Source organism: Hoplias malabaricus, chromosome 2 (assembly GCF_029633855.1).
Source record: "Hoplias malabaricus isolate fHopMal1 chromosome 2, fHopMal1.hap1, whole genome shotgun sequence".
Taxonomy (NCBI): domain Eukaryota; kingdom Metazoa; phylum Chordata; class Actinopteri; order Characiformes; family Erythrinidae; genus Hoplias; species Hoplias malabaricus.
The window spans coordinates 42,343,761-42,367,742 of record NC_089801.1 but is presented as its reverse complement, the minus strand read 5'-3'; the positions used below and the strand labels follow the sequence as shown (position 1 = coordinate 42,367,742).

At 38.6% G+C, this 23,982-nt stretch overlaps 1 protein-coding gene across 1 annotated transcript; it reads right to left on the bottom strand.

The window, feature by feature from the left end:
• Positions 1-840: 840 nt before the first annotated feature.
• On the bottom strand, positions 841-22,928 carry stra6l (STRA6-like). The gene is made up of 18 exons (XM_066661706.1): positions 22,865-22,928; positions 20,428-20,485; positions 19,504-19,604; positions 18,948-19,078; positions 17,779-17,899; positions 17,600-17,645; positions 17,369-17,497; positions 15,643-15,716; positions 15,388-15,499; positions 8,279-8,435; positions 8,058-8,133; positions 7,666-7,747; positions 7,477-7,525; positions 7,205-7,322; positions 7,004-7,123; positions 6,086-6,249; positions 2,846-2,986; positions 841-1,255 (listed from the first exon to the last, which is right to left on the bottom strand). Coding segments are annotated over exons 1-18 (1,839 nt in total). The 5' UTR covers positions 22,867-22,928; the 3' UTR covers positions 841-1,097.
• Positions 22,929-23,982: the final 1,054 nt, after the last annotated feature.

Genomic DNA, 23,982 nt, shown 5'->3' with positions numbered 1-23,982 from the left:
TTAAAACGGTTCGCCATAGTGGCCAAGCTTGGCTGTATTTCTCGGCCGTTACACAATAGAAGGCTGTTCCATATACGGCAGAGAAATGCAGCCTACGTTCTGAGCAATTTGAAGGATGCAACAGATGTATCCTTCGTGGCCTGCAGTTACCCACAATTCTCTTCGCACATACATCGTGTTGAATTAAAGTAACAAGACATGGTGAAAAACTGATATTCAGAGTTTGTTTAGCTTGCAAAGTGTAAAACAATTAATTAAGTAAACCATTTGTTCAAAGTTCAAATTTAAAGGTTTAAAGTTGAAGTCTCAATGATTAGGTTTTAAGTATTTGATTTAATAATAAAAAAATTAAGTAGCATTTTCTTGCAGGATAATAATGAGCAAATACAACTTATAACTTACAGTCATGTTAGTGCTTCAAGGAAGATAAGACTTTGCCGGCGACGTCATGACTTCTTAGATCGTTCCATTTGTGTGATTGTGTTACTAAGGAGGGGTCTTCATAGGACAGTCCTACCTCAGCTGCAGCCTAGGCTTTGGACCACAGCTTATGTCTTTGTTCTCTCTTTAACAGGATCTAACCAATCTAGCCAATCAATCTGACTGGATCGGACATACTGATGGATGATGGATAATGTTGACAGATAATTACGTCATGGTGCAAGGCTGCAAGGCGCATTAAATAAATATATAAATAGTTAAATAATTACATCATTTAAATAATGCAATTAACATTTTTAAAAGCACATTTAAATCACAATTAAATAAATCACAAAATTATTTGTTATATTTCAAATTTTAATTATTTAATGAAACATTTCATTAATTAATTTTCCTTTTAATTCATTATTTTTTTTATTCATTTATTTATATAATATTGTCACAAAAAACTTTCCAAAACTTTCTAGTAGAGTTGGATTTCTTGTGCTAATCTTTGCATTTCTGTCCAGTCACAGTGTGTGGGGTTTTCAGTGCTGAATGATGATGACAAGGGCGTGGCCAGGAATGGATAAATCCGCCTCTGCTGCGTCTCCATGGACTTGTGCAGACTCCTGAGACTCGAGGACGTAGTCAGTCGAACAGTGGTGTCTGTATGGTCATGAGTTCTTTACAACAGAGGTCATGGCCCTGGCGAAGGTCAGAGGATCGTGAGGGACAGGATTCTGTCGTTTTCTCAGTAGAATGAGTTTGGGGTTTTTCAGCAGAGTGTAGAATAAAAGCCAGCGCACACGAACTCTGCCTCCTGCTGGAGAGTCTGAGGAGGACAGAAACATAGTGGATTAAACATATTTGACGTTTACGGGTCACAGGTTACATGATGCCAATATGTTTCAGTATTCTTCAGACTGTCCAGTCAGGGGCAGAAACATGTTGGAGTCAATGTATTATACCAATGGTTCTCAAACATAGACCAAGTACCACCCATTATCAAACCAACACCTCCAAGTACCACCTATGATTTTTACCACAGAAACATGTGCCTTGTTCTTCCTCTGTTCCAGGGGCATAAGGCAAAATCTTGCTTGAATTTTTGCATGTTTTTCTTGCTTTTTATTTACTTGAAATTTGCATGCTAACACAAAATGATCTAAAATAAATACTAAAAATTACAGAGAATACAAATAACTAGGCCTAAACTGAGTGTTTTAAACACATTTATACATTTATAAGAACATATAAAATGTATGGGCGATAAGTGTTTTGAAAGAAATATAAAATGAAAAGATCAGTTTAATCAGTGTGTTTCAGTTTAATCAGATCAGTAATCATATGTGCTTTAACAGGCTACAGGTGAAAACAGCACAGTGCTTGGGGCAGGTTCTCACATTGGCTCTCTGCGCTTGTACGTGAAGGAGGGGCGGCGGTGTGTTAAACCTTGTTTTAGGCCCGTAATGATGTGAAGTACAGCCACGTTTTCCTTCAGCCAAGTATTCAATTCTGTCTTCACATGTACAGAACTCTCTCTTAGTTTTTCTCTATTTTTGCCTCTGGATTTAGCCCTTCTTGGTCTCGGCTTGTTTTTCTTGTTTTTGCTTTGCCCTTTTTATAATAAAATTCAAATTGCTCAAGTCTTTCTCTTGAGAGAAAGCAACACACTGCGTTTCACAGTTACACCGTGTGTCTGCTCCATTATGCGCAGCGAATTATTCCGAGAATACTTTATTTATTTATTTATTTATTTATTTTACACCGTGGCCCTAAAACTCCGTCGTAGTTTTAAACGTAGTTAAAAAAAACCCGCAAAGTTCACAGTGAGAACTGGCGATTTCAAGAGAATTCTGGTTTGTAAATATAACCCAGTGACTACTTGTACAATATTTTTGTTTTGTATTTAGTTGGTTATGTAACTTAAAGAAATATAAGACTCGCTTTGCTATTGGGTTCCATAGGTATGAGTAGGCAAAATTACAGTCAATCTACATGAGAAATACAGTCAGAAAATACCTGATATGTTTCAAAGATGCTGTGTTATGCATAAATGTTTTAAAGAAAATGTTCAGCCTAAACAATCTGCAGTATAATGTTGGATTTTGCAGTCTTGATATTCTGCAGCAGTTAATTTTCTAACATGAAATTCAGTAGTTAATAAATATAAACACTTTTATACTTTTGTGTTTTTCATATTTTGAACACACTTATAAATAATTTATGAATAGTACATTTGGAAAGAGAGTCTGGCCCTTAAGAATTTATCCATACTTATCCATATGTCCTATACTGTCTTTAATATGTATCAGGTTTCATAGTGATTCCTTCAGTAAAGAGCCCTGGCATTGAGCTGTCACCACTTTCACTATCTGTACTCCCATAAACACAGCATAATATAATACACAAGTGTTCAGACCTATGCTGCTGAAGTGTGAGTAGGCATTAGCAACTGTACGTCTCTCCAGAGTCCCTCTGAGCAGCAGGTGGCAGAAGCAGACCATAACCGGATTACTATGGTAATGATCCGCCATTATCATTCCTATCCATGTACGGTAGCCTGAAGGGCAGAAGGCAGAAGTTGTAGATATTGTTAGTCAATTCATTTTAGCCTTTAAATTTCCTCATTTCTAAACCTCACATATAAGGGTGATAACATAAAAATGCAATTACACTCTTTTAAAGAGTGATGAACTTTTAGCAAAAACTTAGTAATGAAGAAAATTCAGACATCAAAATTGGACTATAAAAAGATTTAAATGTTCATTCATTTGAAAATTGGTGGGGGGGGCAGTCCTTCACAGGGCAACACACACACTCACACCTACGGACACTTTTGAGTTGCCAATCCACCTACCAACGTGTGTTTTTGCACTGTGGGAGGAAACCGGAGCACCCGGAGGAAACCCACGCGGACACAGGGAGAATACACCAACTCCTCACATACAGTCACCCGGAGCGGGAATCGAACCCACAACCTCCAGGCCCCTGGAGCTGTGTGACTGCGACACTACCTGCTGTTCTAAATCAATAAACAAATATAAATATAAAATATAAACAAAAACGAGTGTTTTTTAAACAATACAGATAACTACCCCAGAACAGACAGACCAGAGAAAACCTGAGAACAAAACAGAACGAGCAGCTTGTTACACTGCGCTGTGTATGTGTGTTTTCTCTCTCTTTCTCACTATCTCTGTAAATTTATAGGTTCTGCAATCTGTTCCAGTCCATGTTTGTTCACCCGTCTAGAGTTCATTCCAGTTTCCAGTTTGTGTATCGTCCTGAGTCCGGTCAACCATCCAGTCCATGTGTTGTGTCTGTCACCGTTTAGTCTACGTCATCTCGGCGGGAATCATAAATACGTCTCTGTGTACGCTGTTAGAAAGCTTTGTTTTGTGCTCTGTGATTTGTGTTGTGTATATTGAATTTTGTTTACCTGGTTTTGACTTTGTTACATTCCCACTTCGACTGCGAGTTTGTTTTTGCCCTTTTTGATTACTGATGTTAGATCTATCTTTTGTAAATTATTGTAAACACTGTGTATATATTTCACCAGAGTAGGGTTGGCTGCCGTTTGTTTTGGGAGTGGGTTTTGTGTGTGTTTTTGTGTATATCTAGGGAGTGAGGTATTGTCTTTTTACCTTTTTCTGGCTCTAGTTATTGTGGTAGTGAGGTTTTAATCCAAGGGATTGAGTTAGGAGTGTCGTTGAGTGTCGCTCCATAGAGTTTATTTGGTAACGCCTGAGTTTTTGGGTGTCGTTAAAGTTGCAGTTCATTCACAACGTTCAGTAAATGGAGTATTGTTTAATTTAGGTAATGACCTAGCTGATGATAAGTTGTTTACACTACCTGAAGTGGTTTCTGAACCCCTCTCTGCTGTAGAGAACTCATATTTTTCCATCCTGTGTTCTCACTCGGGCTCAAAAGAGAAAGTTTGAGGATGTAGTAGGGTTATCAGACTCCTTTTTAAGTAAAGATGACCCATTCTGTGATGCTTCTGTTCCTACTAGTGGTAATAAAGGGACAGATATTTGTGAAATTAATTACACCGATACGCGAATTACTCGTACGGAGCTCGCTACTGCTCAGAAGTCAGATCCCACAATAAAATGCTGTTTTGATTCTGCACTTGATGTTGGTCCTGATAAACCCTTTAGTCCTTATTATGTTGGAAATGATGTCTTAATAAGAAAATGGTCTCCCCCTTCTTCGTTGGATGGTTGTGCTGATGTATGTCAAATAGTTGTTCCCCAGGCCTTTAGATCACAAGTTTTGTCCCTAGCTCATGACCATCCCTGTTCTGGACATCTTGACATTCGTAAAACGTATCAGCGTGTTCTTAGGTATTTCTTTTGGCCCACAGTAAAGTTTGTCTATCTGTCACAAGCAGGGTGTAGATAATGTTGTTGCAGATGCTCTGTCTAGGTGTTAATGTTCTGTTCCTACTATGGGTTTGTATTTGTGGGAGGGGGTGTTACGCTGCGCTGTGTATGTTCTCGTTCTCTCTCTCTCTCTCTCTCTCTCTCTCTCTCTCTCTCTCTCTCTCTCTCTCTCTCTCTCGTTCTCGTTCTCTCTCTCTCTGTGTAAAATTTGTTCACCCGTCTAGAGTTCATTCCAGTTTCCAGTTTGTGTATTTCTGCATCGTCCTGAGTCTGGCCCACCATCCAGTCCATGTGTTGTGTCTGTCACCGTTTAGTCTACGTCATCTCGGCGGGAATCATAAATACGTCTCTGTGTACGCTGTTAGAAAGCTTTGTTTTGTGCTCTGTGATTTGTGTTGTGTATATTGAATTTTGTTTACCTGGTTTTGACTTTGTTACATTCCCACTTCGACTACGAGTTTGTTTTTGCCCTTTTTGATTACTGATGTTAGATCTATTGTTTGTAAAGTATTGTAAACACTGTATATATATTTCACCAGAGTAGGGTTGGCTGCCGTTTGTTTTGGGAGTGGGTTTTGTGTGTGTTTTTGTGTATAGACAGGGAGTAAGGTAAGGTATTGTCTTTTGTTTCCTTTTGTTTTCATTTAGGTAAGTTAGAGTTTGTGGGTCAGTTAGGAGGGGTGTTTGTTTGTTGTTTTTGTCGGCATAAGGCCATCCTGAAGTTCACTGGTGTTTGATTTCATTGTAAATATCACATCTACAATATATATATTCTATTCATTATCCATTCTGTGTTTCTGTTTGTGTCCTTTTGTTTCACCATTTACATCTGTTACAGTTATTCCCTTCAAATATATTAATTCCAACACACACATCATTCTGTTACGGCTCAACCCTAGACTGGGTCGTAACAAGCTAAAATACTGGAAATGTCTATTCTTATGTAAAAAAAACACACCAGTAAACACAATGGGCAACATTGAGGTCAGAAACATGATATGAATCATACAAATAATCAGTAATATAATTATTGTGACAGGCCTACATAGAAACTGCAAAGAAAGGCTGTTTAAAATGACTGAAAGGGACATTCTAATGATTTGTCCATGTCTTCAAACTAAGATGGTTGAGACATAAAGATACTAAGAGTGGGTTTGGCTTGGTCTAAATGGCTCAAAGTTTCGCTGAATGGAACCAGACGTCTGAAGTACATATTGGGCACTTTATAACAAACTAGTCCCCAGAAAAATTACTCCATGTAGCCTTAACTTTACCTGGGTCCATGGACTCATAACCCCGTTGCATGATGGTCCTGTCAATGCGAGGCACAAGCCACGTACCCACAATGCAACTGTTCAGCAGCCTCAAGACACAGTTGCTTAGCCCCATGATGACGTTATAGAAGAAGAAGAAGTAGTTAAAGTTGTGGAAGGCTTTCCTGGGGAATAGAGAAATGCAGCATGTGTTATATCTACAGAAATCTGCCTGGTCTTCTATACTCAGATACAAGACATTATGGAGAGATATTATTATTAAAAATCACTGGTTAAGTTCATGTTATCATTAATGTGTGAATCTGGAGCCCACCAGCCCACACTGTGTGAAACACATCCTCTTCTATGTGCTGTCTAAGTCAGAAAACATGGGATAAAACGAGCCGTTCTGCCTCATTTCTGGCGTCAAGTTCAGACACTTAAGAACTACTCATCCCCTCATCTGAGTCTGACCTATCACAGCGGGTCAGGGTGAAAAGCGAGCAGCTCATTATCATGTGAAGGAAGAGGCTCTGAAAGCGCCAGGGCTGTTTAGACAGGGTAAGAAAAGTGTTCTGTTATTTGGTCCTTCTGGTATATTTACCAGAGCAGGTTATGGACATTCCCAGCATTAAGACACTGAACTGTGTTATAATATACAAGGATGAAACATGTCCCCTTTAACTGATTGCAATTATGTCTTTATCCCTTACATATGCCAATAAGCTCTATTCTGATTTGTTGCCCAACAGCATGCCTCATGTCTGGGGTGTATCGCTCTTTATAACTTCAGTATGAAGTGCTGTAGTCTAAAAGACATATCAGATGTGTGACAGTGAATTCAAAACCAGCTAAATTTCCATATATGGGCAGTGCGGACTTTCATATACTACATCAAACTCTGCACATGTTCCTTTTTGTGAGCCCTTTACTTCGTACCTGTTGTTGAGCGCGAGAGGTTTCTCCTTGTCCTCAGGCGTCAATTTGTCCTGGAGGAAGAAGATCTGAACCAACAGGACCTGCAGGACCACCAGAGCGATGACAATGAAGACAGTGAGCCTGAGGAGGATCAGTAGAACTGAGGTTTGTGGGGACAGGTAAACTGCGAAGAGTTCAGAGTGCTGTTTAAAGTGAACTCACAGTAAGACGGAGAGGTGTGAAAACCAAGGAAGGAAGCCTCCTTTTTGAATGGGAAGCACCACCAAATACATAAACAGCAACGCAAACACAAACTGGACGAAGTGAACGATCAGATAACCTGCAGAGAAGAACACATGCCCAGTAGCTCTGGAACTAATCAGAACTAATCAGTCAGTGCTCATGGCTGAACGCCATCAGATCCTCACAGATATGTTTTAACACCTAGTATAAACAGAGCTCTGTTCAACTGCTCTAATTTAAGGTTCACTCACCCCACAGCGTGAAGGCAATCTGCCAGCCTGAGTACCGAGTGATAGCAGCCTAAAGGAGATGGATTATTAGTCATTAATAATCTAACAGTAATCTAAAATGAAAAAGAATATGTGTAATTCATATAGATTTCCCCAACTCCATTTTGTCCACATTGTTTCCATGGTGAACAAACATGCACACAAACTCACCACACTGACAGCAGGACTGGGTTTATGGAATTTCTGAGGTAAGAAGCTCTTATCTCCTGCCCAGAGTCTTTTGATGTGCTTCCTGTCAATTGAAAAGCAATCAATCAGTTAATCAATCTTGTGTTATATAATTCAATCCAGTCAGAATTTCTGAGAGACAAGTAGGAGATTAATGTGAGCTTTTTTGTTGCATCAGTTCAACACTAAACACTGATTCGATTCCATCAGTTCAACATGCTCCTCTGAGAACACCAACCACTGATTCTGTTCATCAGCTCAAAATGCTCGGAGGAGAACACTTACCGCTGAATCTGCCTGATTGTTGTCTGGTTTAGTTGATAAAATGATGAAATGATATGATTAGATATGTGTGGTATGTGATATTTCTGTACCTGTAACACGCCAACACATGGAAAGTGTATGTTACTGATGTCAGGCTAGCAAACATAGTTGTGATAAACCAGGCTTCTACAAACAAACAAAAGCAAACAAATAAACACAATTAGAGTTGCAGTTCATAGTTGGACTCTATGTCCACGTTCCATAGTACTACACAACCTAGCCAAGTTAGATCTATCTAGCTAGATAGATAGATAGAGAGTCAGTATCTCACTCCACGCCACATGTCCAAACTCATCCACGTAGGGCAGTAAGGCCACGAACAGATTATTCGTGCCATTGATGGAGTGTGCCAGCTCATCCAAAGAATACGTTAGCTCCACCAGCATCGAGAAAACATACCCACTCACACTGTAGTCCCCCAGAGTCATCTACAAACACATACACACACACACACGTATAAATAAATACACACATAGCAATGCAGGTAAAAAAAATAGTACAATGTCTTGGTGCAGAGTACCTTTCCTGATGTGGTGAATAGTTCCTTCGGTATTGCTATAGGTGCTTGTAGCTACTGTATTATCACGTGGCTAGTAGGTTACCTCCAGTGGTTGCTAACATTGCCGTGTAGTTAACTGTATTTTAAGTGATTGCTAGTGTCAGTCATGATCGCTTGGGTGTTGCTAAGGTAGTCCACGTGGTTGCTAGGTTACTGCCAGTGGCTGCTAGTGTGGTTGTGTAGTTCCTTCTGTATTGGAACTGAATGATAGTGTATCCCATCATTTACTAGTGTGGTGCTATTGTATTTCAGTGGTTGCTAGATGGGTCTCTTTCATAATCTCGTGCTCGAGATCCATCTATGGGACTTCGGTGTTGACCTCTGTAGAAGCAGGCTTAACAGTCAACAGCCAACAGAGGCCTCGCCCACACACGCAGGCGTATAGGACCCATTTACGCCACGTTTCCTGTTAACATTTGTTTCTCTCAGCTCGACCTTTCCTTTTCCTGGCTTTTTAAGGATCAGCTTACACCGGGCGTAATTAATCAGAGAATGAGGTTTATAAGCTGTTTTGCCCGCTAGCCACCTACACGCTCGCTAGTTTATAGCCAGCCAACCTTTATTTTCTTTAAGCTTACACGAGTTGCCCACCTGTTAGTAGATCTAGCTTTCAAACTAGTGATGGGAATTTCGGCTCTTTTGGCTCGGCTCTTCAGGCTCCTAAATGGCTCTTTGTTTTACCTCTTATTTCCACTGGTACAGAACAATATTACCTACATTTTACATGACTATATGGACAAAATATTATTGTTCAATATTAAAAATAATAAATAGTGTTGCAATGGCCAATTGTTTTATGGCTGTCTTGTAATAACTCACTGATTGCACTCACACATTCAATTGTATAAATAACTGGATTTTTATTTAAACACCTTAATAAAAAATCACTTGTAAACTCTGAAATATAGCCAATGGAACCCAAAAGGTAGGTATTACAAAATAACTTATTAAATTAAATGATCATCCATTTCTGGGTAATAGAGTAAACAAATACTCTGCAAAGTGCAAAACAGCAGCATTCAACGGTAGTGATTAAAACAACCCTTCCGCCTCTCAATGACATGGCGGTTATCGGCATGATTGTGACACTAAGTGATCTTGTCCTGTGTAATGCACACCAGGCTGTTCAAGCCTGCAGCCGCAATATGGCCCTGTCTGTTGTGGGTGAATGCGCACTATGGCTTGATCTATCAGGGCTTCCTGAGAAGAGACACATTGCTGGCGCTCCTGTCAAACCAGCACAGGCGCTCTTCGGCCCTACTTTAGCCCTCATGCAGCAACACGACGCTGAAGTTGGTTACTTTTCGCCAGTTTCTTGTTCGGATTCTCTGTTCCACCTTAAATGAAGCAACAGTTGCATTCTGTCGCTGCTAGATGGCAAAGTACGAACACACCTTCCCTAACATGGAAAAACTACACGTTTAGCTTCATTTCGTGGATATTATCTCTTTATTTTCAAAGAGTCTCAAAAATCTGAAAGGCTCACTGAAGACACAATATAACAGACTTTTAATATTCTGAAGATGAAGAAATTTTACTGTGGATTTTTTTTATAATGGCCCTATAAACAGCACTGGACGTGATAGAAATTGTGCATGTGCCTAAATTCATTGGACATTTCCTCTTTATTTTCAAAGAGTCTCAAAAATCTAACTATATATAACAGACTATTAATTTCCTGAACATGAAGACATTTTACTGTAGAATTTTTGTGTCATGGCCCTGTGAACATAGCATGTGATATGAACATAGTATATGGAAACATAAACTTTGGTTATACATTCATGTGAAAAGTTAAGACACCCCATGAAAGCCTTTGTCTTTTTAAACATTTAATCATACGGACACATGAGCTTCATTTTAACAGCAGTGAGAGATGGAGCTCATGTAACTTTGAAAATAAAGAGATAATGTCCACTGAAATTAGCCAAATGCGCAATTTCTCCACAAATTCTATAATGTCCAATGCTATGTTTATAGGTCCATTACAAAAACATTCCACAGTACAATTTCTTCATATTCAGGATATTTATAGTCTGTTATATTGTATCTTCACTGAGCCTTTTAGATTTTTGAGACACTTTGAAAATTTAGAGATAATTTCCAACGAATTAAGCCAAATAAGAAAATTCACTACATACCATACTGTTTAATGCTGTATTCACAGGGCAATTATAATATATCACATCTCACATCTCCTCTGTGATTTTACATGAATATAAGGAGGAAATAAAAGGGTGGAATTAGATTGTTAACATGCTGCATAGAGCATGTAGGATTACAATAGCAATATGAAAAAGGTCACACCATCAAAAAACTTTAGGATAATGGACACATGCTGTATATAAAAAAAATGGTGACTTCATATATAATTGGAAATATATGATAATGAAAGATGAATTTGGTGTAAGCCTGACACCTGCCTCTTCATATTAGACATGAGTTAAAAGGGAAGTAGCAAAGAAGGGGGAGATTTATGAGGGGGGAAATGGAAGGGAAACACAGCTGCTCTATACCAGATTTCAGTTTTCCTCCCATAAAAAAGCAAGAAGAGAAAAATCAGCCCCCACCCCCACCAAAACTACGCTCCCTATGTTCCAATAAGGAAATTATATAGTAAATAGAAAATGTAGTGAAAATTCACTCCCTGCACTCACCGTGCAACACTACTCAAGTATGGAAGTCATGTTCATATGTTGCCATTTATTGGCGACAGAATGCAATTACTGCACCATTTAAGGTGGAACAGAAAATCCGAATAAGCTGGCAAATAAGAAGCCAATTTCAACATTGTAGATTTCTTCTGTATTTCCCCCAGTCCCTGACGTAAATAAACTCAGCATTGGCTGGTGTTACTGTGATGTAAGCGACTTTACAGAAAAATAAGCTCAAAATTAAAATGGGCACACCTGGCAACTGTGGCAGCAGAGCAGAGCTTAAATTGTCATTCTGACTAGTCAAAGTATAATTGTTGCAAAATTCTGTTGTAGATAGACAGTATTTAATTAAAGATTGTCAGACAAAAGCTATTTAATGTTAATACGACTTGCCATAGAAACATGCAGCTCTGTCTCAGCCAAGGTGAGGCTAGATTCTCGGCACCTAAACAGGGAACGCACTTTTCATTGGTCTTTATTTATCCAATCAGCCAGAGTTATCTGTCCATCATTCATTTCTGCAGCCAATGAAGTTCTAGTCCTTCCTACAGGGGGTTGTTTTGCAGCCGCACTGAGAGCAACAGGTCAGTGCTCAAACACTGGGAACTACAGTTCTGCTCTGTGTCCTAGAGAAACTACATTACATTTCACCCTCAACACATCAATAATACAGTTTTGAATCAAAGTAATTACTTATACATTAAAATCACATTTGATATTTTCATATAGATTAACATTAATTAGAGTGTAAGACAAATATGAGTCCAAAATTAGACCAATAAGATTCTTTCACTTCAGATCTTATTGTAATTAATGAACAATTTAAAATAATAGAGTTAATTTAAACCAGCAATACAGTATTTGCAAAATACATGGACAGATTCTGCTTTGCCATTTTTCAAAAAGGCTACTGACAGGCACTGACAGTCCTTATGGCAGTTGGCTTAAATGACTGACAACAAAAATATTTTTTCTGATTTACTATATTTGAAAATGATTTGAGGAGTTGGTGTGTTCTCCCCGTGTTCGCGTGGGTTTCCTCCGGGTGCTCTGGTTTCCTCCCACAGTCCAAAAACACACGTTGCAGGTGGATTGGCGACTCAAAAGTGTCCGTAGGTGTGAGTGTGTGAGTGAATGAGTGTGTGTGTGTCTGTGTTGCCCTGTGAAGGACTGACGCCCCCTCCAGGGTGTGTTCCCGCCTTGCGCCCAATGATTCCAGGTAGGCTCTGGACCCCCCACGCCCCTGAATTGGATAAGCGATTACAGAGAATGAATGAATGAATGAATGAATGAATGAATGAAAATGATTTACAAGGCCCTTGCTTTTCTTATTTTGATTTCAGAAAGTTGGCAATCCTATGCACATGAGAAGGTGTATTGAGTTTCCTGACAGTGAGTGTCATTTCAAGACAAAAATAAAGAAAATACATTAATTAAAGGCATGTTACATTGATGCACAAGTTGAAATAGCATTTTACTAGCAGAGGAAACCTGATTATTGATAATGTAAAGTAAACCTGCTGAAAAAAAAAAACAGTTAAAATATTCATGCATTAAACACTGCAGTATTTAGAGAACTGATGATTATGTGCTTTCCTGATGTTATTTATGACTGTGTATTTTACAGATACCTCTATATAATGAGTTAATAGTTTTGTTTTTCTACTTGTAGATGTATATTCAAAATATTTTATTTTGTAAAGGCAGCAGCTACTTGTGGCTTTGCTTAACCTGTACCTCATCAAAGAAATTTGATGTTATGAGGCATTTACCCCAGGCCCCCTTAGTTAAAGCTTATACCCACTAATCACTGATCTCTAATGACGGCCCTGGGACTGTGTTTTGAAAAAGTCATTCTATTTTGTCATGTAACATTAGAATGCACAAAAGGAAAGGGCAGTGGAAGATTTATTCCTTTTTTTAGGCAAACCCAAGTAAGTGGTGTTGATAATTTGCTACCACAGGCTTGCAATGAGCAAATGAGTGTTTGATTTGTGGTTTTTGCTCAAAGACCGAAGAGACGTGGGACCACGCAGTGGTTTTATTCACCTGGCACAAACAATAAAAAGTTGCAAGTCAATGCAAGGCAGCATCAGTTGAAATGCATGGGTAATGCTTCTATGGGGAGAGAAGGAACATTAGCTATCCTCATGTGTGATTTCAACACATTGACAAAAATTGATACAGTATTGCCATACTTTAGGCCTAAATGTACATAAAATATAGAAATTCCAAAAGTTATAATTGGCCATGATTGTGATTATATTTTGGCTATGATCACTTCAGAGGGGATTTTACTTTCTCATCCCAGAACACCCACACTTTTGAAAAGCTTGATACACCCCTGCTTTTCCCTCACTTTGTCTGATCTCCCCAACCCTGGCCAGAGTGAGGGAGCAGGGACTGCCGCTCATTCTAATAGCCCCCGGATCACCCAAAGCACCATGGCTAGCAGAGATAATACCTCTCTTCTATGCCCAGCCATGGGCCATTCTGTTACGCACAGATGTCACGCGAACTGAGAAATACACCATCCTCACCCAGAACAGATAGCCGTGAAAGGTTCAACCTCCATGCACTAGGGCTCCCTCCTTGGGTTGTGGAGACTAATCAGAGTGCAAGGGCCCCACTATGGAACGTATTTGAGAAGTGGTGTGACACTTGCCAGCTTATTCCACATCAGTGCTGCGTATCTGATGTGCTTTGCTTTTTACAAGACTTAATAGATAATGGTAAATCATTCTCTGCCATTAAGGTCTATCTAGAAGCTATCTCTGCATGCCATATTGGCTTCATTAATGCAGCTGTGGGTCAGTCCCCCCTTATTCGCAAATTCATGGAGGCTCCCCATGCCCTGCCAGTGACTAAGCAGCTCATCCCTAACTGTGACCTCTCATTAGTGCTGTATACACTCTCCCAGCACCCATTTAAACCCAAAGAAAATGTCAATCTAAAACGGTTGTCTTACAAGGCAGCCCTGCTCCTAGCTATGACATCAGCCAAATGGGTCAGTGATCTTCATGCACTCTCTGTTCATCCCTCATGCACAAAATACGGAGAGTGTTTCCTTCAGGCCTAACCCAGCCTTAATGCCTATGTGTGTCTCTGCCTCCTCCTGAATGCACTTGGTTCTGTGCAAGACGTCCATGTTTACAGGGACTGGACTAAGGCTTTAAGAAAGGAGGTTCATACTACTGGCTTCTGTGTTACTAGGACCCTGGTAGCTCACTCTGTTCTGGGTGTAGGCTCTCTTTGTTTTTAAGCTTTGCTTGACATGTTTAACTTGGCTCACATTGTGTCACTGTGAGTGTTTAGGACAATCAGGTAGATATCTTCTATAGGTGGATCCATATCTTCTATAGGTGGATCTCAAACACACAATGATGAAAGAGAACATTAGGTTACCATTCTGTAACCCTGTTTCCCTGAAACACTGAGTGGAGAATGCCCTGCTTGTTGCATGAGAAGCTAATACATTCACTGGAGATATGTGGCGCGGGCGCGACTGGGTCTTATATGCCTGCAGGGGTGGACAGGGCCTCGCTTGGTATTGGACGCGCACCCCTGTCTGTCAAGCCAGACTTGATGCAATTGGATGTTTCTACAGAGGTCAGAACAATAGTCCCTCCCAGAGATGGATCCCTCCACTCAATGTTTCAGAGAACTGGGGTTGTAGAATGGTAACCTAATATTGCTGGGTTACTGCGAGTGGTTGTTAATGTTGCTGTATTGAAAATGATTGGTCTCTCATGGTTGTTAGGTGTGTTGCTCTTGTATTCCAGGTGGTTTCTAGGTTACTGCAAGTGGTTGCTAGTGATGCTGCGCAGTGACTGCAAGCATTTCATATGGTTGTTATTTTTGGCTGTGGTCTTCCCGATGGTTATTATGTTACTGCCAGTGTTGCTAAAATTGCAGTGTAGTTTATACAGTATTTTAAGTGATTGCTAGAATGTTTCATGGTTGCTAGAGGGTGTTATTGCATTCCAAGTGGTTGCTATGTTGATGACAGTCACTGCTAGTGTTGCTGTGTAGGATTTACTGTATTGAAAATGACTTAATTTTTCTCATATTAGCTAAGGAGGTACTGTGTTATTCCAGGAGGTTGTTAGGTAACGACTGCACACACTCACACTCACTCACACTCACACACAAATAAACACTGACCATATAGAGTCCGATGAGGGAGATGACAGAGGTGCCAATCATTCTGTTTGGGAATTTAAAGTAAGGATCCCAGTCGTACACTGTTCTCTGGAACCAGCTTTTCTCTGATGATCTGTGGCAGAACATGAGGGTTAGACAATATGGGTGTGTCTGTGTTTGTTTGTGTGGGTGAATGTGTATGTGTGTATGTAATTTATCAAGTGTTAGCTGTTGGTGTTTTATAAAGTGCTCTATAAATAAAGTTGAGAAGTGTACCTTTCTGGAGGTTTTCTCAGTAGTGTTTGAATATATCTGAACTGATGAGACTCAACAAGCTTTTCTTCTTCCACCTGGCACACGCACACACACACACACACACACACACACACACACACTTGTTTACAGATCACATTTAGCCCAAAAAATGTGGAAACTCCTTCTCATCCTGTTTTTCTGGAATGATTATACAATTATTAATCTGGAGTTCTTCCTGTTTTCATTTAATTTATCTCTCTCTTTAATTTTCCTCTGTGAAGATATTACACTACACTTGTCACGTCCTTGTTCTGTCATGTCTGTTTTCCCAGACATGTGCTCTTGCACATGGCTCTGTTTGTTATTGTTCATGTCTCCGCCCTAGTCCCACCTTTGTTCCTCCTCCTCATCCATGTCTCATTTGTAATACTGCCCCCTCATTATCTGTTTCAGGTGTCCCTTGTCTGTGTTGTATATTTAAGTTCCTCTGTGTGACTCCTTTGTTGGACATTCTACCTTTGTTTGGTGCTCTCTGGTCTGTCTTGTCTGTCTCTCATGCCTGCCAAGTCTAGGTTTAGTGTTTGTAAGCTCTCTCTGTTTAGATCTCTGTTTAGTTCTACCTGTCTAGGTTTGTCAGTCCAGTTCTCTCTCTCTGTCTAAGCCCCTCTGTCCAAGTCTCTCAGACTAGGTCTTTCTTGGTCTAAGTATTCTGTTTTTGTTTTGTATCTTTTGGTGTAAATAAAGTCACTGTAATAGTTAAGTCACGGTGTGTCTGCCTCCGTCAGTCCACTCAGTCCTGACAACATTCTTAAAAATAAAGCTACAAAGGATTAATTGGGTGATGTGATAGAAAAAGTTTTCCCTAAAGAACCATGTTTAAGAGATGTGTGAGTGTGAAGAACCTTTTTTAAAGGTTTAAACATCCATCAATCTTAAGGTTCTTTACCCATATAATGTATTAGCAATATGGTCCTTTGTGGAACCAAAATTTCCATCTGTGGCATTGCTCAAAGAACATTTGTAGCGCCTTTATTTTTAAGAGTGTGTTGTAACATTGCTGTGTGGATTTGAGGGCAGGCACAATCCTAGTATTCGATGGAGCTCAATATAGTTCCCCTGTGCCAGAACCCCAATGTTGGGGGTTATGCACTTCTCCAGTCGACACTTGGCACTGAGCAATGTGACTAAGGCTCAGTGCGCACAGATATGTATGTTATTAAAAACTGTTTTTTTTTTTCTCTGTTTTGGTCTCCTGTCCACACAAACAGTGGTGTAGGTCACTGAAAACAGGTTTTTGAAAACACTCTCCAAGGTTGAGCTTTTTGAAAACGTTGTCACTGTTCTCATGTGGACAAGGAAAACTGATCTTTTCTAATACGCTGATGTCACACAGCGTATCTCTCTCTGTCTGAAATTCAAACAGCTCCTTTTTCTCTCTATAGTGCATTACATCAGTCATAAAACTATAATGTACACATGCAGATAGCAGTAGATTTTAGTATATAAATTAATTTAATTAGCACATTATTTAATTAATAAATTTAGTTATGTTTTTTTTATAATTTATTATTAGTTTGTAATGAAGTTTCTTTAAGTGGTACTATAGCCCCCAACTGAACTTGAATGATGCTGCAGCCATTTTTTGTAATCCTCTGGAAAGGGATATTTTTAGAAATGGAGGGAGAAGAAACTCCATTTTTAAAAAGTGGGGCCTAGCAGTGAGTGGGTGTGTGTGTGTGTGTGAAACCTGTTCATTCTGCAGCTGTAAACGAATCCGCACATCCTTCACCACCATATAAATGAACCGACCCAAAAGAAAACCCAGGCACAGGAAACATGGCCACTGCAGAATTATCTGCTCATAATCCCCCAGAACCTGCATGCACACACAGAGGTTTTTGGTCTTTTGCACATAACTGTAAGATACGGTTAGAAGATTAATTATTATACTACATTAAAGATAATCATTTTAACCCACCTGACCCCCAGGACAGGTGATAACATCCCATAATCTCACAATCAACCTACCAAACACACACACACACAATTAAATGTATATAAAAGATAATACTGTAATTTCTTGCTGTAAGTTGGCATTCAAATTTCCATGAGTTGTAGTGTGTGTGTGTGTGTGTGTGTGTGTGTGTGTGTGTGTACCAGGCAAGTGTGTACAGTAGTCCTAAGATTCCTCCAAGTGCTTTGTGTGATGTTGACAGACAGGCAAAGAAAGGCATGTAGGCCACGCCCACTTCCAGAGCACCAATCAGATATACAATTGCTGAAAGATTATAAACACATGCAAATCGTAAGTGGGACAATCCCTCATATCTCCAAACTGGCCAAGTTACAGAAGATAAAAACTTATTTCAGGGTATAATTGAAACTAAAAGAAGTTTTATAAGGAACTTTGTTGATTTCCATTGGTCAATTCTTTGATGAATCTCTAAATGTGCTGTTACTATTAGGTACTCGTTAGTGAACCTTAGTTATATGTAAATATCAAGAAATGTATGGAAATATTTTTTTTTGTTGTTGGTGTGGACCACTCTCTTCTTGCACTGCAAAAAATCCAACAAACCCAGACCCCGAGGGACTCTTACACTCTGAAACTCAGACCTGGGGAGCCCCTTAAGCAAGGGAATAGCCCGCATCCTGCTGTATGCAAATGCCTAGACACTTTTCAAGAGACCAACATCAACTCATAATTCATCAAAATCCACTTTGAAATTATTTTTAATTTGAATTAAAGTTTAATAATTGCAAGTTATTTCAGTGGGTTTCAACATGGTGTGTGGAGGTCATCATCTGCCATTTCAGGTATCATTCCTAATTCATTCTATTCATGCTGCTTTTCATTTGCTTGGCCAGAAACGTTCCTGAGATTACCTGGAGGAGTTGTATGCGTGAACGCAAGAACCTGCCATGTTCATCTTGGACTTTACGCTAACTTTATCCTGCTAGTGCCCTTATAACATAAAGCTAGCAATTCAGGTAAAGTCTGAGTGAGTGCGTGTGTGAACGCAGCCACTAATATCCCTAGAACCCAGTTATATCTCCTGCATGCGCTGCACAGGCCTAGAGCATGCAGTTGCTAGAATGCATCTGTGTGTGCTACAACTCTGGGACATCTCCGGACCTGATATCCAGAGTTTCTCTGGAGTTTATGTGTGAAATAAGCTCAAGACTGTGTTTTTAGCTGCTGCTTGACCTCCAGTTTGTATAGTTTGTGTTGTATTTATTACAGTAAAGGAGTTGACTAGACAAGAGCTGAAGTGTCTTACAACGATATATGATGTAGAAGTCATAGAAATGTGTCTGAAATGTACCTTTAGCCCAGACTGGGACATTAAATGGTGTGTATGATTCAGAGAACAGCTGTAGGACGCTAGGAGTCACAGCACCAAATGCAAACCCATATGACCAGCGATTACTCAGACTGCCCAGAAAATCCAGCGGCCTGACAACAACAAATCAGACAATAAACACATTAAAAACTCTTGTTGTTTTGTAAACAACAACAAAAAACTCTTCTAAATTTCAGAGAATTAATCAGTACTGTCAACACTCTCAAATTCTTTGGGGCGACGTCTGCCTGCCATGTGGAGGGAAAATATTGCTGTATGACAATAAAAGCACATATATTAATGAGGTTAGGTACTGATGTCAGATGATAAGTTCTGGATAACAAACACCGCTCCAACTCATCCCAAAGGTATTGCATGACGCTGTATCACTCCAGAAAACACAGATCCACTGCTCCACAGCCCAATGCCAGAGAGATTGAAAAGTTTGCCATTGGTCATGATGAACTCTCTGAATGCTCCAGATTCTTCTTAATAGAGGTGCCTACAAACTTATGGAATGAATGAATGTTTTACTTACACCACAAATCCAAATCGTCCTCTGAGATAAGGGAAACGTTCCTCAAACAGCTGCGGCTTATCTCTCTGCTGCAAGAATGACAACGCTGCTACAATACACACCTACAGGAGGTAAAACACTGATGTTTGATGTATAATTGAAATATCCCTCTCTTCTTCACAGTGGAACATAGTTCTGTTTCTTAATGATACATCTGTGACTGGCTTTGGTCCAAACCCCACAAACTGCACAGCAGAGTTCTCCCTTGCCTAAATAGCCCTGTTCAGCATGACAGCTTTCAGTGCCTGTTCCTTTAAATAATAATAAGCCTCTAGCTGTTCACCCCAACCAGAGTGCACAGCAGTGAGGAGCAAGGAAGGAAAGCTCTGTTTTCTTTTTTTTTTTTTTTTTTGCCATTTTCGATTAGTTCTCTTTCTTCACCATTCTCTTTTTCTGTGCTTTAACTTAGTGCAATTATTTCGCTGCGCTTGTTGGGACTGTTTTGCTGCGTCTAATATCATCTTTGAGCTCTTACATAAACACATTTAGCCCATCATTTTATTGCTTATTGTATTATTTTTCTACTAATTTAATTTTGCACTGGTGTAAAGTACCATCATCCACACACAGAATATGTTTTAAATATGTTTTAGAAGTGCTAAACATGGATGGACAACAATGGAAAAAAAAGTATTGGTGTTTTAAATTACATTAAGTCATGAATCAGATCATGGGCATGGACGAGCATGGTAAAAGCATGTGCTTCTGACTTCAGCAGGACTTTATCTCTGAAGCTGAACTTTTAGGATCATGCAGTAAATTCCTGGCATATTTCTTTATTTAAGAAGATTTGTTATAGAGATGTTTGTTAGAAAGAGTTTTAGAAAGTCTAAGAATTTCCTAAACAAAAATTTAAGACGCCATACAGGCCAATTAAAAACTCACAGAAGGCACAAGGGACACGTGGAGAAACAAGTCCAAAGAGACTCCACAGTGGCTGTCCCTAAAAAGACAAAGGAAAAGATAAAATAGTTTAAGCAATATTAAAAATAATAGCTTAAATTTCCACAGTCATATTTGTTACACTGCTACACCGACATGCCCTCTTTCCAACGGCATAAATGCCTTTAAACTACACCTTCTTACCCTCTTCCATACGTTTCCCCTCCTTTCATTCCATGTTCATCTTGGCTCAAATCTTACCTCTTCTCAGAATACTTTCTTTCTCTCTCTCTCTGCATTTTTTCCCCTCAAATTGTAAAGCATACTTCTGTATATGAAAGGCCCTATATAAGTGTAACCTATTATTATATTGTTTCCTCGTCAGACATGAGTTATATCCAAATTTCCAAAAGTCCTATTTAAGAAACCTTTAATAAATTAGAAGCCAAAATATCTGCTTAACAAACAGATATTATTATATAAGTAAGAAATAATCATTTTCTTTAAAAATTTGAATATCAAAATTATGGGAAATGTATATCACTACTAACCACACATCAGTAAAACCAATACCACTTAATATTCTATGTGAAATTAATTTTAGTTGAAATTTTTAAATTTGTATTGATTTATTCAACAAAATTAACAGCCAAGCTGCTCTTCCATTGGTTATACATTAAATTAATAAGCGTTGGAGGAATTAATCAATCATGCTTTTGTAAAACTGATACAAAACAGAAAACACTTCATATAAAGACGTGGAATATCTTTTACAAGCTTTATGTAGAACAGCTGAAACGTGTTCATATTTACTGCCATTAATTCTGCATTAGCATATAATTACAGTTATCAACTCATTTCTCTGTCAGACCATGGTTCAGTGAATATCACAAAACAAATCTCAAAGCATTCAGAAAAATATCAATTATATATTTGAAATGTGTAAACATTTTTATAATAAGTAGATGGTGTCTAAGAAATAAGATGATTTAATACTGCGTTAAACAAGTCGGTGAATAAACATAAGAAAAGATTACATTTAAAAATATGTAAAAATATGTAGGTTAATTTATTTTTATATAAAACAAACATGAATTACAGGAGGCAGATATAATTAAACCGCTTAATTTCTAAATATAGGAGACTGCAAGTACATGTTTGTTCATGAAATATTTTAACATGCTTTGACAAAATATAGATATATATTTTTTAGTTTTCAGCGAGGTTAAATAAACATTACAAACTCAGGTTGGTCCCTTCACTGCAGTCAAATTTACACCAGTTTCCAGATTCCAGGTTCTTTACTCACATTGTTTTGAGACTGTAGATCAGTAATGGGTAATGCTTATTCCTAACAGGTCTGTACATGACAAGATCTAATTTCCCTCTTCCCACCGGTGTACAAACTGACCCCTCCTCCTATTTCCACATGTGGATGACCTGTTCCGTTTTAGAGTCATGCTCATGCTATTTGCACAATTCAAGAAGTGAAACTCTTATGAGGAAACCACAACAGAAAAGGAATACATTTTATATATTCAGTTAAAAACATGCATCTCAATTTTTGTTTATTTTACGTTTACTACATCATTTGAACACAGCAGCTGTTCTTCACACTGTGTGAAAATTTCATGATGAATGAACCAATATAATTGCTTGGAAATTACTTGGAATAAAATATTTACATTGACTTTCATTTAGGTTTAAGAATGGTTTGTCTTTGAAGGACTGGCGCCCCCTCCAGGGTGTATTCCTGCCTTGCGCCCAAAGATTCCAGGTAGGCTCTGGACCCACCGCGACCCTGAACTGGATAAGCGGTTACAGATAATGAATGAATGTTTTGTCTTTATCCTGTGAATTACTATTTTGGGAGATACATGTTTCCATTTTTTCTTTTTGTCTCATTTTATTTCACCTAAGGAATTTTAGAAGAATCACCATTATGTTAAACTGAGCATTACTATTTTCCTCTGGAATGTAAGTTTACACTTTACATTATTTAATTTTTTAGCAGACATTTCTGACTATTGTCTCCTTTTATTATTTTTTCAATCTTATCTCATCCAATTTATTTTTTTCACAAAAACAGCATCAAATCTAGAGATTAACAAAAGATGTGTTCATTCAGAACTGTATAATTGAATTTACTAGAGTACAGAATGTAACTATAACTTTATATAGGCTGATATTAATGGTTGTCAGATTCATTAGCCCACGGCTGTAGGCCATAGATTAGGCCCGTGTGGTTCAGGAAGCTTGTGTTCATCTATGTTAATTTTCACGTTAAAAAATATTTGTACACCAACTTTTTGCGCTCAGATTGGTGTGTAAGTGTTATCAGTTCTCCCCCAGGAACTATGAAATATGAACAGAAAGCTGCTCAAACCCCAACAATAAACATATTAACTGTAAAATAAAGGTACAAGCAGCAGTAACTCACATGGTTCAGATCAGACGATGCAGGTCAGATGACGGTTGACACCAGTCAACTGGGCTAAACTTTCTCAAAGTGTGTGTGTGTGCCTGAGAATCCAAATGCTGATAAGAATTGTTTGCAGAACTAATCTGAGCCCCTCCCCCATTCTGTAGATTATTAAACACACACCAACACACGACTGTGGGTGTTTATGGACCTGATGAAACACCAGTGTTATGGAGGTCAGAAGAAAACAATCAGTCTTTTCTGTCTCTGGCTCTGAATAGTTATTATCTAACTATTCCAAAATACTGTGTATCACAAAACATAAGCCTGGCATCTTGAAAAATTGGCTTCCTTTGCCACTAATATAAGAAAATATCTTAGAGAATATTATCTTGCTTAGCAAAGTACTTACTACCTTGAAATAACATCTTACTTTCTTAAAATATTGATATATTTTTTTATTTTTGTGATAAATATTATTTCAGCTAAAGTTTGTATAAAGTAGGGTAATCAATAATTTAAATGTGTTTTAATATGGTAGCTTCCTTACACCAAAAAAGTAAATGGAGCATAGTCCTGAGCACCAAACTAAATACCAGTAACACAGAACAAAGTGTAGAACTTTCTGTGTGTTTACACCAAGCCTAAGAATCCTTTTTACCAGCTTCTTACTTGAATTGTTCGCACCAACTTAAAAGGTGCAGCATTTACATTTTGGTAACCACTGAATTGTAACCACCACAAAATATTAATATCGGCCAGCGACAATTTCTTCCATGTTTTTAGTTGTTTTTCCATGTCAGCTCCAGCTGAAAACCAGTGACAGGTTACTAATGTGTCCATTTTAGGTTTCTGTTAAAACTAACCATTGACGTTGTAGCAGCATTAGCTGCAGAGCATACTGAAAGGTACGATGGCCTCCTGAGTTACATTATAACAATATTTATAAAGCTTACAAATATTTACAAAAACTCAGAACACAACAGCATTAAGGAGAACACAAATACATTTAAAAAACACTACATTAAAAGAATGCTGCATAAACTCAAACCACAACAGCATTCATTCATTCATTTATTCATTCATTGTCTGTAACTGCTTATCCAGTTCAGGGTCGCGGTGGGTCCAGAGCCTAC

What these genes read in the sequence shown, in the direction of transcription:
- stra6l (XM_066661706.1), bottom strand. An exon ending in GGACGATTTGGATTTGTGGT is followed by an intron (nt 19,079 to 19,503) that starts GTAAGTAAAACA and finishes TGTTGTTGTCAG; the next exon opens with GCCGCTGGATTTTCTGGGCA. An exon ending in CTACTGTACACACTTGCCTG is followed by an intron (nt 17,646 to 17,778) that starts GTACACACACAC and finishes TGTGTTTGGTAG; the next exon opens with GTTGATTGTGAGATTATGGG.